General features: G+C 41.2%; 1 protein-coding gene across 8 annotated transcripts in view; it reads right to left on the reverse strand.

Moving 5' to 3' along the window:
• LOC135234595 (membrane-associated guanylate kinase, WW and PDZ domain-containing protein 1-like) overlaps positions 1–15,506 on the reverse strand; it is an 88,445-nt gene that overhangs the window by 46,716 nt on the left and 26,223 nt on the right. For 6 of the 8 annotated variants that reach the window (XM_064299351.1, XM_064299355.1, XM_064299352.1 and 3 more), the window contains exons 2-7: positions 13,957–14,102; positions 10,569–10,778; positions 7,485–7,704; positions 5,674–5,756; positions 4,201–4,236; positions 428–485 (exon numbers count right to left, since the gene is read on the reverse strand). In XM_064299351.1, coding sequence (XP_064155421.1) covers positions 428–485; positions 4,201–4,236; positions 5,674–5,756; positions 7,485–7,704; positions 10,569–10,587 — 416 coding nt within the window. In that variant the 5' untranslated portion in view covers positions 10,588–10,778; positions 13,957–14,102. The remainder of the gene's footprint in view (positions 1–427; positions 486–4,200; positions 4,237–5,673; positions 5,757–7,484; positions 7,705–10,568; positions 10,779–13,956; positions 14,103–15,506) is intronic. The other 2 variants (XM_064299353.1, XM_064299357.1) reach the window with 1 other exon arrangement.

The raw sequence follows: 15,506 nt of genomic DNA on the forward strand, positions 1-15,506 counted from the left end.
CAAACTCGAATGAGCCAATTCCTGCCAAAGGAGGTATAGTACACCAACAACTCATTTGTCAATACTACATTGTCTTTAAGCAGAAAAATAATATAGCTTAATAATAAGTAAAACAAGCCCTTAACATAGACCATAAGCCTTTGTAATGTGTTGTGACAAAGGCTGTGTAGTTGTGCATTGGGAGCCGGTTTCACTAGTTCCAGTCTAAATCCTGATTTGAATGAAGGTTCTCCATATAAAACTCAATTTAGTCCAGGACTAAGCTTAATCTGTGTCTGTGAAATTGGCCCAGGTCTAATAATGGCCCAGCTTTGCTCACTGCCCTATTTTCACTTGCACCACAGAGCATTTTAACAGGGGTACCCTTGTCTGCTTTAAATTTTAAGGGGCAAACAGCTGTGGAGTAGACCTAAAGAGAGGCACTTACTCAACGTAGTACACCCCATAGACTGGGTCATCAATCTTTTCCCATCCTGCTGGTAGTTCTGTAAAACAGAATACATGTGGGGCGTTTGTCAAAAATGTGACGCTGAGCAATAATTTAATTTCCATGCAATGCACATTCTGCCACTTCATCTTCTGTGAGAACAGCAGTAGTACACAAAGAAGGCAATTGTGAGTAATTCATAAGAAAATAAACAAATCTGTTTTTGTTTTATATACCCACACAAAATGGGTGAATTTTTTTTTTTTTTAAACTGGGTAAATGCTGCTTTACATGCTTCTTAGTATTCTATGCGCACTGTACAAACATGTTTACTTCACATTAATGATGGTGCTTGGCAGGTGGGGCCAGGTTACCCCTGCTGTTTCTGTGTCTGATAAATAAATTACATACCTGTCTCTCACCTACTACTCAAAACATAAACAGCTATCAGGGGATTCAAAGCCAATCATGTTAACCCTGCCCTCCTTCTGATTTAAATGCATTTATTCAAAGAGAAAAACGCTTTCAGTAAACATGGGGATGTGAGATTATTACAGCACACATTAATCCTTTAACTGGCACATTAAGGAAAACCCACAGAAAAATTACCCAGGCCTTGACATTCACGCTCGCCCGGGGCAAGTACATTGTTTGATCATGCAACTAAATTATTCACCTTGCTGCCCTAACATTATGTAGGTTATAGCCATGTGTGCATGTTAGTGACATGTTTGTGACAGGTCACTAGCTCCAAGTGCCAGGGGAGAGAGGAAGGCTCAGATTACCCTCTGATACTAGCTACGTGCTGATATCACAGGCAGTTTAAACTCTTCCATCCTCCATCAGATACGTGGACCGAAAATTATTATAGTATATCTCATTATTTCAGAAAGCACCAATCTACCTGTTCTTTTCAGTACAAAATTGATCAAATCTGAACTAAATATCATGTAATCCTAGAAGCTAATGTCCCAGAGTCAGCTGAAGCAGAGTTATTTCAATACAACGATGTTCCAAAGCATATCTCAAAATCAACCATGAGCTACTTAAAGGAATGGCAGATTAAGGTTTTGTTTTGGCCTTCACAGTCCCCCAATAATTGAGTATTATTGAAAATCTGTTGGTAGATTTCAGATTTCAAACATACAGTGCCTGCAAGAAGACCCAAAAATATTTCTGAACTAGAAGTCTTCTCTGCCAGGAAGAGTGAGAAAACATTTCCTAAAGCAAGACCAGAAAGACTGTTAGCTGGCCACAAGAAATGTTTGGAAGCCATGATGTCTGCCAAAGGAGGTGTTAGTAAGTACAGACTGACAGGGTGCCCAAACTTGGCCATGCCACAATTTATGGTTTCATTTTTTCAACCTGTTAAACTGAGCAAAGAAAAGTAGTTGTGTATTAAAATTTACAGGAATATGTAACGTGTAAATTATTCCCTGCAGAGGCTGTTCTTTTCATTTAGAAAATCAACAAGACATATTTTTGATATATTTAATATTTGATATTTTCAATTTCTCCAGGGGTACGCAAATAAATGTGTGTGGGTGGGTGTGTGTCCATAAAAAACAAAAAAAGAAACTATCCACCATTCTGGATCACAGCAGTCTCCCCATCCCTATGCCTACATGGAAAACGCCTTTCAATTGTACCGCCTAAATGTCAACAACTCATTTTAATCACCCTGACTAAAGCTTAAAAGAACAATATTACTTTACTGGAAAATCAGAGATAAACTAAACAAAAAAAAAAAGAATATATATATAGCCATGGTTAAACTGGATGCCAATTCAAATTTCAATAAAAAACAGCATTCTCCAAAAAATAAAATACAACCATTCACTGAAATGTACATATACTTCAGTGATTTCCTACATCTGCCTGTGAGCTAATGCCACAATTCCACATTTCAACCATAGTATAAATAGCCCAGACAAAAACACACGACAATTCCTCAAATGAACCTAGATGCAACTACCCACACATGGTTACCACTTAATTATCATCTCGCATGTAGTTAGGCTATACAGTACCTGTTTTGGTTGTCTGTTCACTGTGTTAATAATGAAAATGAATACAGCTTTTACAGATTTTCGTTCAACCAGTAAAACGTCCCAAATTCCTGTCTGTTTGTTTCGAATCAGATTCTGGCTCTGTTAGTGTGACTATTGTTTGTCTTATTTGGCTGATCACGTTATTTCTGTTCTTTTTTTTACATGTGGTGTGAAGGGTAGACTGACGTATGTCAATGGGTGATGGATGGAGGGCTTGTCATGTGTTTGTGTGGGGGTGCTGGTGGTAGGTTTGTCACACTGACAACAGAGTGAGGAGGGGTGTCACTGGAGAATGGAAATAAATAACAATAGCAATAGCATGAACAAGAATAGTCACGCCATATCAGCATGGTATAAGCACGGCATCCTCCAACTTTTCAAAAAGAAAAACACAAAAAACAGGTCATATATATTAATACATGATATACATATATTTTCATTAAAACTAGCACTAATTTAGGAGTTATATTTATGGACCCACACACAGGAATATGCAAAATAATAGCACAAAGTTGTGTGATGGATGGACACTGTTTTCAGGATGAAAAATATTGTAGTGAAGCGGTTTGCCTGAGTGCCATCCTAACCACCCCACCAAAGGTGAACTCATCTTTAGTGTAATGGCTAGTGCAGCTGTCTCTTCTGCTGGAGACCTGAGTTCAAACCTTGCCAGATCCCTGCTGTTACAGTATGTTCTGCAAGTCAAAAGTTAAAAATGCATTTTATCTCCTTTTATATAAGATTCTTAAGAGTTCTGGCTGTCAAGGCTAAAAGCCTTATGACAGTGTTGAAAAATAACCCAAGCGTGTTCCTGCGCAACCAGATGACGAAGGCCTTGGATGAGAAAAAGTCTTTTAAACTATCCAGCCTATTAAACTGTTTGCAACTCATTTTTTGTCTTTTTATCATATTTGATCTCCTGCACTGACATGAATGCCGTGCTAGAAGTCACGCACTGACTTATGGGAAAACCGAAACAACTGCACTTCTGAAAGGCATTGGATCAATAACCGCTGACTGCTCACATCCAATCTGTCGGAGATACACTGGCCTGATGCGTAAGGCTTACAGAGTGCCCGGGATGGCATTACGTTACAGAGCCTCTCCAAGGGAGAATCGAGCTGCCCTGGACAGGTTCCTCTTCCACTCGTGGTAAACGTGTTGGGCGCATCATCAAACATATGCAGTTGCCTAAAGCAGTGTGCTTATTCTGATGTGGAGGTGCACAACAAAAAGAGTGGACAACAAAAATATACTCATTTAAATGAAAAAATAACATGTATTATTTCATCATTTCAGTACCTGTAAGCAATAAAGTGTATTTACTGCGTGCTAAAGGAAGAACTGGCGTTGGTCTTTTGGAGAACAAATTGTTTACATAACCAACATGGCAATTTACATCATAACCTATCAATTATAACCTGTTTAGTGAGCTGCCAATCAAAAGTTAAATTGAAGTTAATGGTACGCATTGTAGAATGAACCTGCTGCGTCAGACCTCCAGTGTTCAGAAATGAAATGTTTCAGGATTTCTCAAACCCATGGGAACCTTTGATTGAGTTCTTCCATCGTCTTCCCAGACGCCGCCCTTTAACGGCAACAGCGTCGCACAAAAGACTCGCATGTCGCCAGAAGGGTATTAAAGCACAGCCGGGGAGAGAACGAACGGAATGGAGACTCTGATCCTGTCAGTGTAAAGCAGGAGGGAGAACACACACTCACCTAACTCAGAGTCCGGCTCTTCTGTGTGTACGCCTTCTACTCCGAGAGGAAGATAGCACACGAATGAGAAAAGAGAGAGAGACGGAGAATGAACAAAGAGACAGGGAAGCATTTAAAAAGAGGAACAGGTTATTCAGGAGAACAGAAGAAGAGAAGGCAATTGATTTGAAAGTGAGGTCAGGGAAGAAATAGATTCTATACACGTTTCTAGTGAAGATCTATCGGAAGAAAATTCAGAAATGCGTACTGTTCAGAGAGGAATGAAATCGACAAACAGGAGTAGTCAAAATACACTTTACAGAGATAATGTTTTCTCCATGGCTGCCACTGTGTGGCACTATATTAAGCCTGGGAGATTCAGTACAAAGGCAGCCATAGAGGAGTGCTTTGCACACGGTAATCATCTTAGCAAACGTAATTGATTTGTCAGTTATTGCCACACCAGCTCTAATGAGTATTCATTAGTGAGTCAGTTCTCTCACTTCATTGAGTTTTAAAAAAAGTGTTTTCACAGTTAGAAATTTAAAGACACAATGCTCCCTCTTACGAACGGACTGACGTAATTTATTTACGCACGGAAAACTACACCTACACACAGTCACATTGCTTTAAATGGAGAGCTCTTTTTGAATAGCAAATATCAGATAGGGATGCTACATTTTAATGATATTCTAGGACGGATCTTTAATTGTGAAACCAATTGCCAGTGTGTTCTTTCATCGTTATCATTAAGAAACCCACCAACCACCGTTGGAAACGTGCTCACGTAAACAGCGTGGAGATTTATATTTTAACTGTTGTGCCAGTCAGAAGTGGCCCTGAAGTGAATATCCATTCAGAATATCTGTGGTCTCAGACATACACTCATGCACACAAGCACATTCACGCACGCACACACTCGCACACACAGTTAAGTACATTTTATTATTTGCAAATGTGGAAAAGGACCATTATATATATATATATATATATTTTTTATCTGTGTACTTTCATATGTCATTTTCTGCGTGCCACGGATTTTCTGTTATAGAAAAATGATGTAATCATGCTGTTCGTCATTCCATCAGAATCCCTACTCAATGCGTGCCACGGATGGTCTGTTTGGCTGCTGAAAGTCAATTGCACCACCTATGGGTATATTGAGGTTCCTGCAGCCCATCAACCACAAGGCATGCTCAATTGTAACATGTTTTTGAAGCCAATTTTCTTCAAATTACTTATATCCTATTATATTTGCAGGTCAATCGCTGCAGCTGCTTTTGTTGGCTGGGGCGAACACCACCACCCAGGTAAGGGCAGCCAGTGGCTCCTATTCAACCTGCAGTCCCTCAGTAGCGCAGCACACACGCTACAGCACAGGCACAGTCCATACTATGCAATGAGAACGGGATGACAAACACAGTTTCCCCTGAGTCGGGGCTCAGCTGGGCCGGACGTTGAGATTCATCTTAATGAAACCACAACATGGCTCACCATCATCTTCGCATTCTTCCAGGGGCTTCTGGGCTTTCTCCACGGTCCGAGGGTCAATCCAGGATGTCGTCTTTGTGTTGTGGCTAAAATAAAGAGGAAATAATTATGTTTTATTTCATAGCAGCTGGAAGAATGCAGTTACTAATGAATTAAAGATTAGTGCTGTAGTGGTATGTTATTCAATATGGCTCTATACAGTGTTACATACCAATTTAGAGCTGTCAAATTTAGATTTGATATTTGAATATATTTTAAATAGGAAAGAAAATGAAAATGACTGTAAAAATTGATGTTTGAACATCTAATCACGTGTCCAGATTTCAAAACGTTACCTCTTGCTTTTGAATGACCTCATTTTATCTATTTTTTTATTCAGCATATCCAGTCCCACCCAAATCTGGAATGTTCGATTCACGACTATGTACTGTACAAGCATGCTGATATATGGCCCCTGCCGCCGACTTGGGAGAGTGAAGACAGACCATGGCTCTCCTCCAAAGCACGTGTCTACCACACACCACTTCTTTTCACAGTGCAGTCACAAGCCACCATGTGCAGAGCAGGGGCGGAGGAGACCCCTTCACACCACATCTTTTGGCTCCATTCACTCAAAAGACTTGTTTGTTTGATCGGCTCATTTGTTCACTCACTCACTACTTCCAGAAACGTTGCTCAACTCATCATTCATTCACTGTGTATACTACTCTTAATGTGAGGTGTCCGCTCGGATGTTGACAGTCGGATAGTTAAATGCACTCAAACAATCAGTGGTATAATTTCTATTTATCAAAACTTTATTTAAAAAGTACCAAAATATTCCTGAGCCTCCTAAATTCCCATGAGCCTTTGTGCAAAATGTGGGACCAATTTCTGTCAACCATCAGCAGCCAATCAGAGGATCGCCACTAGAAGGCCACCCGAGAAAGGATGAGGTCCTGTCCAGCATTGGGACAGACAGATGAAACATCAAAATAAACCATTAGGGGAAGGGGGAGAGCAATCTTAATTTCTCTTTTCTTGTAATTTTACTTAATCTTAATTTCAGCAGTGAAATTAATTCACACAACCACTAGATGTCTAAGAAAACGGGAAACATAAAAACTGTTCGGAGGATTTGACAAACTTATTTATTTACGTACTGATGAGAGATCAGACTGTCGTCAGGACTTGGGTGGGACTTTCTAGGGTACTAGTGGGGCCCATATAATACGTTATTTTTCCTTTGTGTCTGCTTTCTTTCTCCCCCTTGTGGACAGAACATGCATGACAGAAAGCGCCCGAGAGTATTTCGTGGCAACATATAATGATGCAATTTTGACATTTTCAAGTAGATTTTGCAATAAATATTCAAATATATTTGAATCCCTGTTGTATTTTTGGAATTAAAATTAAATTTGAGGTCCAACTTTCAGCCCTATACCAATTTATTCATGAAATCTGACCAGGTCGCATGACACATACCACAGCCTTTCTCTGAACTGGAAGGACATTGATATAGTTCTCTAATACAGTGAGTTGCAAATCATGTGCTTTGCTATGTTTTCCAAAAGTCACAGTTGCAGACTGCACATTTATCATTGGTGAAAATGTTTTACTCTGGGTTAACACAGGAGAGAATCAGCACTGTTTAGGACTATTTTAAAAACTGCAACTGTTCAGAAATTTCATTCTAAATAATTAGCGGGGACAAAACCCAGAATACACACAGGACTTTCGGGACAAGGAGTTGCGCACCCTGAAGTAGATCCATGCTTTCCGCACCGCGAGACGCTAAGGTAAGCTAGGTGATAAACGGGTGAGCGTGCGCGTACTCTATGAAGTAGACCTCTCTGTTCTCAGTGTAAGCCATCTCCCAGTTGTCCGGCAGAGGCCCCAGGGGGTCCTCTTCTTGCGGAGTCTGGGGGTGTCCGTGCGTCTGCTGGGAGTTGTCCGTGGTGGAGGCCGCGGCGGCGCTCAGACCGTAGGAGGGAACTCGCGGTCGCGGTGGGTACGGCCGGGCGACTGACCGCTCGTCCCGTTCGCTGGGATCTCCTGAGCGAGAGAGGGGTCGGGGGGGGGGGGGGGGGGACAGAGTGAGCTTACAACTGGAGGAAAAATGCAAAATAATGTTTTTTGTGCCGGCAGATGCTAATACAAGCACCGCGATAATCTATTGTGTCCTGCTGGAGCAGAACACCACCCAAGAGCCCAATTTTTGCAGTCAAGGCACAAAACTCTAGTGAAAACTCAAGGCGCTACCAAATTAGGGCGTGTCCAACTCAGTTTTGGTAATCTGACTCCAAGCGTGAGCTCACAGTGTGGGGAGTAATGTAATTATTTCTCTTGCTCTTGCTGGTTCGATAAGAATTAATTATCTGTGGGTGTGCTGGGGGTTTGGTTTCAATATTTCCAATCAAATGGAAATTTCTTTCCCTTAAAAAGCAGTGTGTTAGTGCCACAGCGAACCACTAATGTCTTCATGGCCAAAGACCAAGCGCATTATGGTAGGCTCTGTTACAAGCATTTCTACAAACTATAACTCATGATAAGAATGTGAGATTGAATAGTTTTCATTTTCATATTTATTTTCCCCCTCAAACAAAATGTATTTTTAATGAAGAACCCCACTCCTGCGGAACATGAAAAGCACACATACATCGGTATCTATGCGCTCTGCTATGTTGGTGTAAGTCTCAAAGGGAATTATGTTAAAATGAACAAAAACGAATTGTATTACATGAATGAACAAAATACAGATCAAGCTACTTTTTGGTATGGATTGCTAGCACAATTAAGATATCAACACACAGATGATATCAACATACAGATGATAGTGAGTTTTTCCTTTTAAAAGTTGAATTAATCCCCAAGATAGATGCTCAAAGCCTCCCACGTGTTGGCACCTCGCCCTGTCCCTCCAGTGTTAATGAGACTCATTTGGCTGAGTAGAGTAGAGAATGCTAATGCTAGCGTGCCCTCTCTGTGCCACTTGGCCCCTCTCATTTTGTATCCTCTCTCTGAGCTAATCACATGCCCACTGACAACAGAAAATCTTTTACAGAGGATATAGCCATCTCACAAACTGTCTGGGAATAAAGTGAAAATACAAAGGACATGGTGATTAAAAAAGGTAAAAGTCACAATGGTCATGTACTGTATGTATGCATGTATAGTATGTATGTATGTATGTACTTATGTACATATGTATGTATTGTCAGATATCTAGTTTTTAGATTATTGCCTTTGAGAGAGAGAAACTACAATCTGATATGGCAAACCTCGGGAATGTTGTTTGTTCTCTCTATCTGTCTTTTCTATCCATGTTCTCCCCTCCACAAACATCAAAGGAAATATCCTTGAGGCAGTCAAAAGTCATGTTGCAGGTCTGATCTCTATATAAACCTGGGGTGTTCTAGAATTTTCTCTCCTTTGAAAGTTTTATTACTTCTGTTACCTTCTGGAGGAAGCACAAAGCGCCAAAACTGTTGGGAGCCAGAGGCCCTGCGTGGCCACACTTTTTTTTTTACATTTTTAGAAGCAGTTCCAGTTTCAAGTGGAAACCAATGTGGTGTGATTTGATTTTGATACATGGAAAAAAATTTGCCTGAAGGTGGAGATTACTACTGGCTGGATTCAACAATTACTTGTCTATAACCTCTGTTGTTGGGAGCAGAACATCCATTTTTGTAGAGGTACTCAATAGCTGAGCTGGATGACCTCCTAACATATTCATGTTTGGCCCTTTTAGGAAGATTCTAAAACCATGAATGTTAATAATAATTAATAAGTAAATGTGGCCGTCCTACCCTGATCATTCATTAAGTATGCATGGGCCAGGAACAGAAGGGGTGTCCCTCCCCTCTTTTAACTACATAAAATGTGGGCCTTCCTACACTTCTGGTGAACAACTTTGTGAACTCAAATTCAGCCAGTTAACAGCTGTTGCAGAGGACATCGGGGGTTGACCTTTTCTGTGGAATCTGAACCTTGGATTTGGGCCTGGTGTTTTTGGGTCATTGCTGTTGTTCAGCAATGACCCAAAAATATGGGCGTGTCCAACTAACCTGGCATTTTTACATTTTCATCCCTGGCTTTTTGGAATATTTGGAATATTTTATTGTCTTCTGGCTTTTGATCATGGTTTTCTTGGTACAGCTTGAGAGAAACAAGCTGTGGTTTGCAGTTTTCTTTCATTAATTTCTTTTGTGGCTGTAACCAGCCCATGCCTGTTACATTCCTAGTTTTTAAGAATGTTGACCTTTGTTTGTAGATTAGTGATGTATATCGTTGTAACTTAATACATTTAATCATTTTAATCTGGTTGTGAGTTGTACATTTGGGTAAAGTTTGATCCAACAGGTTTCTCTGCCTATCAACCAATTCAGCGATGTAATTCATAACTGATTTATTTGATAATGATGATAATGTTCAGTATTCAGAGTGCCAAATGGTCAACAATGGTGTATTCAGAACATAAACATATTTTACTCAATCCTCACTTCCCTGACAGTATGTATATATGTATGCATATGAAGTGAGGTGGCAATTGACAATCAGATACATAATCTGCATTGGATATAAACATAAATAGATTTTTTTAAAATAAATGCATGACTCACAAAAGTACTATCAATTATTTTGCAATTATTTTGCACCTATAAGACTGCAGGTTCGCTGACATTCTCCTGTCATTGCAAAACAAACCAGGCAGGTGAGCACACTAGGAATGAGAGAGAGAACTTAGGCACAGGCACATATGCCACCACACAGCTGGAAGTTATTTGCAAGAAAAGCAAAAAAAAAAAAATTGCAAGAAGGGAAAAATGATGCAACCATGAGACATAATAACATAGACCTGCAGACGCACACAAACACACACGTACGCACACGCGCACACACACAGCGTGTGGTTTCACCTGAAAAGCTATTGTTCATTTCAGGAGCGTTGTCGGCGTCGTCATTGCCTGCAGGCACTATTCCAGCGCGCTGTGAGTCATTGCGGGGCTCGGTGTGCTTCGGTTATCAGCGCTGGAACCTGGGGTGGCTGTCAGTCAAAGCGGCATCACTGGAGATCACTGTCCCGCAAGGGGCAAGGCTGGGTGGTTCAGAAGCTCCATTGCAGTCACCTGGGCACCAGAAAGACAATGGCAAGTTCTCAAAAGAAAGCCATTTGGCCAATAAGTCTTTTTTATACGGAAAACAAAGAAACGAAGGCTAATTATTTCCTAAAATACACTCCATGCATCAGTATGTATTGTAAAACTATTTGACTGTTGTATACATTTCTTGTTCAAATTTTCTGGCCATAATGATAAATCAAACTGAATATCCAGGATTCACTGGACCCCTCTGATACTCTCGTTAGGAGCTTGCTCACATTCAAAATTTGAATCGAAGTTCAAACATGGATTTTTATTTATAAATGATTTGACCATTCTTCCTACTCCAGAGCCAAAATCAGACTGCTTCATCTTGAACAGATTTCAGCTTTTCCATTATGTTAAATGTGCTGCTGATGCACATGACAGCTATCTGCTAGTTACTGTCATTGTGGTTAGAGCTGCCAAATACCGTTGGTGTGTCTTTGCTATGGTCTGAGGAGAATCAGTACAGAGAACAGAGAATTGAGTAAGGAGCGCTGTCATCTAAACAGTAAAAGGGCTATTACTGCACATTCGCTTCCATGCTAACACAGGTGATTTTATCTTCAATTAGATTTTTCTGACCGTTTAAAACACACATAAAGTTGCTCCGACTGAAGACAGCCATGACATAATTGAGCGCCAATGAGGATGAAACACAACGCTCGTTTCATCTGCGGTTCTCTTGGGTGGGCACGGGGTACGGAATCACGGGCCTGACAGCTGAGCGCTCGGCGCAATAACAACTCAACGCGGAGAGCCTCATTAAACAGAACAGAAGCAGATACGCATAAAAACAGATTACTTCATAATAACCCCGTCTAGACACACAGTCCGTTTGGCACCCGTGTCTTCGGCGCACTCTTGAAGCTTTCCGCTGCGGTGGCTCTTCAGCCCAGACCCGCAGTCTATTCTTTTGTGCGGCAGTAACATTTTAAAATGAATTAAGCCGCGTTCCATTATAGCGAACTGTGTTTTTCCACGCCGTCGCCACATGCTCTCTCCCTGCTTGACTGCTCGCTCTTACTCCGCGTGTTCTCTGGATCAGCAGCCTCATTCACTGATCCGCTCCAGGAATATTCGTCCGCCGGTACATAAATTGAAGAAAAATTACCCATAGAATAAATCTTACAGGTGAACTTAGGTTTTTGTAGCTCAGCAGGGAACGGAATTTACTGGAACGGGAATAAAGTAAACCCTTCTCTCCAGCTGATCCGTTGCGGCACCTGGCAGAGCGGTGTGTGACAACCGAGATACTTCACTGAGATAAGTACGAGCTGAGCTCCCCTGATTGCAGTCAGGAGCAAAGCTCGTGACCCACACGGGCTTGTGTTGCCACCACTTGCTTTTGATATCTCTAGCATTTGGCTTACATTATCTCAGCGGTGAGCACGGTTTGTCACCAAATGTGGGTAAGCCATTTGGCTGCAAAGAGAGGTTATCAGGCCACCTTGGAAATAAGCCTGGTGCTAGATCCAGTTGTTAACTGGAAACAATTCCGACAAGATAACCTTTTTTTTTCCGAGGAATAATCTGGAAATATACACACACCACCTCTGGAGGCATACCATTGCTGTGCAAGCTGCTTTCGAATTACTGTGTAGTATATAGTCTTACTGTAGACCCTGAACCCCCCAAATGCCCCTATACTGTAGCAGTCATTCTAAAGCCGGAAGGTCCTCAGAAACCCATATAAATATAAAAAATATCCTTCATTGCACACAACTGTCTGGGCCAATCAAAAAAACATATTTTTTTTTCAAAGCGGAAATTGAGAGGCATAGAAATCCATGTTCAATCTTTGAAGTTCAATTAAACTAAGGTGGAGGAAACATCCTAGCCAGCCAGCACTCGTCAGATTGCCATCTGCAGCAGCTGTCAGTGTCAGCATTTTGCAAATGTGCACTGCAGGAGCCTGTGACCATTCACCAACTCATTTGCTTTCCTATAACAGCCGATCCTCATCTCAACTACCTTGCCTTGACTGGATGCTAGTAGACTGATGTGGCGGCCATTTTCAAAACAGCAGGGCTATACCAACTATGCTCTCCTGGCACCAGCCCGCCAGTAGCTACGTCATGCTTGCTGGCCGGGCTGTGGTTGTTTGTTAGTGCGGAGGCTAATAATATAACTGGGGTGTCCTAAAGTGTTTATACCCAAAAACAGATGTTTAATATGGTCTGCAGGGGAGAGGGGAAGATGCCAATGACCTGTGGCGTGAGGTACCAAGTAGCTTAAGCCTGTAGCTGTAAATAAACACAGACTCAGGGATGGGTCAGAGGCAGACCTGGGTCAAATATGTATTTATTTTGGATTCAAATACTTTTCTGTGCTCCATTGATATTTCCTGGTGTAATTGAGCCTGCCAATATGACCAGAAGGTGGGGTTTGCACTTTTTGAGAGTATTTAATTGGTTCCAATACACCAAACAAGATCAGTAAAGCATAGAAAAGTATTGGAATTCAAAACAAATACGTATTTCACCCAGGTCTGGTCAGAGGTAGCATCAGGATAGAAAAGTTGGCTATTCATTTAACCATCTTTTTTGGCTTCATAGTTCACATGCATCCCATGTCCACAGGGTCAAAATGACCCATCCTAACCCCCCGTTATAAAGCCTTTGTAAATTATGTGTGACAACTTTGATTCTGATTTCATGGCTGCATGTTTTTAAAAAAGACTTATAAGATCTTTGTACCCAATACTGTACTATTTTTGTAAAAATACAAAAAAGAACAATGTTAAACTTGGTTTAATGGTAATGGTAGGGTCTAAAAGTAGGGTCACTCCAGGATAAGTCATCAAATTTCATGCTGAAAAAAATACATTTCAGGGGTTTTCACTGCTGTTAAACTCAGGACAGGGTCATGGTTACCCCTGAGGACAACAGGAGGGTTAAGGACAGCTTGGGTTAAGAACATAGTAACACACTTCATTTCAGTGCTATATTATTTTCAAAATTATTATTCTCTATTTTTGCTTACTTTGGTAAATGCAGTTTTTGCAAGTTCCCTTGGCTTAAATTATCCACAAAATGACAAAATTTTTCATTTTATTTTCTGAAAATCTGTTTATAAACTGATCTGTGAGGAGGACTGAATCTGTTTCTCAATGATGAAAAGAGTGGTGAAAGAAAGGGTGCTACCTTGTAAAACAGCTTACCTTCATATGTTACTGTTTCCAGAAGAGCCGCACCCTGCATCAATGTCCTGTAAATTCTCTCCAGGCAGGAAGTTGTAGTCTATCTCCAGACAGGAAGTTGTAGTCTATCTCTGGAACTTCACCATCTGGAAGTGCACGGGCTGTGCCTGAGGAAAACAGGACAAGGAGGACATCATTTTCCTGTGGAAGCAGCACCTCATGACAAGCAGGATTCAGCAACAGGTCCATACACAGACACCTGAATCCATAAGCACTGTGTATGTGCCTCCTTTGCGCACGTGGTTTCATAAAGATTATTACGTACTTATGCAATGATTGAAAATGAACCCATGGGTACACTAAAAGAAAAAAAGGCCATCATTTTGGTTTAAAATCTTCATAAAGTGTGCACATTTAAGTGTGCAAAAGTTATAGCTGAATAATACATTTAATTGATAATGTTCAATTGATAACCATAAGAATCACAGTGGTATTATGTGTCCTTTGAGATGACAACCAACCACTGGTGTATTAAACCACTTAAGTTAAACTGGAATGCAGTAAAATAGAAATAGAAGCTCCTATCAAAGACCTTTACTGGCACTTTACTGGCTCTATGATTTGGGTGCTGTTCATCTGCAACCAGGAAACCTATTTCCTTGTTTGGAATAGGCTCAGACTGGAACAACAGCATTGTCCACACCAGCAAAAGAGACTGAGGTAGGGGGAAGGTGACAGTGTATCAGATCCATGCACACCTGACAGACACACACATGGCTCCACCCTGTTTCAGCTCTACTCACTCTTGCGTGCACGCGCACGCACGCATACACACACACACCCACACACACATATACAAACACACTCAGTTTCAGGTCCACTCACGCTCTCTTTGTCCTTCTCTCTATCACACACACAAACACACACACACAGACCGTTCCTATCTTAGAATCAGAACAAAGAGTACAATAGACTGCTACCTGGCTTGGCCTCTAGCAGATGGCTGGGTCTCAGATCTCTCTCTGACTAACAGACAGCAGGTACTGAATGTAGGAAGCACTGATTACTGTAGCTAGACACAAAGGTGCCAATACAATATGCATTATTCAGGTGGTTCTGCGTCCTTGTTTCGAACACAAAGGAAAGGACACTGTGAGCCATGCAGTCTGTACGTGCTATTTCAGTTACTCCACCAAGTTGTAGATACTGTTTTGCATGATGCTTGATCCTTCCCTGCAAACTGGATTATTTTCTTTTTGCAACTGCTCTCCAAAATAAACCTTTGTCTGCTTTTTTTGCAACATCAGAACTGTGACTCATCATCTGTGAGGTCAGTAGACAGTGCCCCCTCCTTATTTATTATCCCACTTCATCCAGACAGGGGAAAGCAGAGTGCTACAGGTAGAGATGAGATTGCAGAACAGAATGCGGGATCGTGAACCCACTCAGACCCCTGGCCACACGGGGCAGATCAGTGTATGAAATTAATTGCAGCTGCCTTCAGACTGCACCACTCTTCAGTCTGCAAAATATCGTATGTGAAAAAGTGATATTGATAACATGGAAGGGTC

Source organism: Anguilla rostrata, chromosome 11, assembly GCF_018555375.3.
Source record: "Anguilla rostrata isolate EN2019 chromosome 11, ASM1855537v3, whole genome shotgun sequence".
Classification (NCBI taxonomy): domain Eukaryota; kingdom Metazoa; phylum Chordata; class Actinopteri; order Anguilliformes; family Anguillidae; genus Anguilla; species Anguilla rostrata.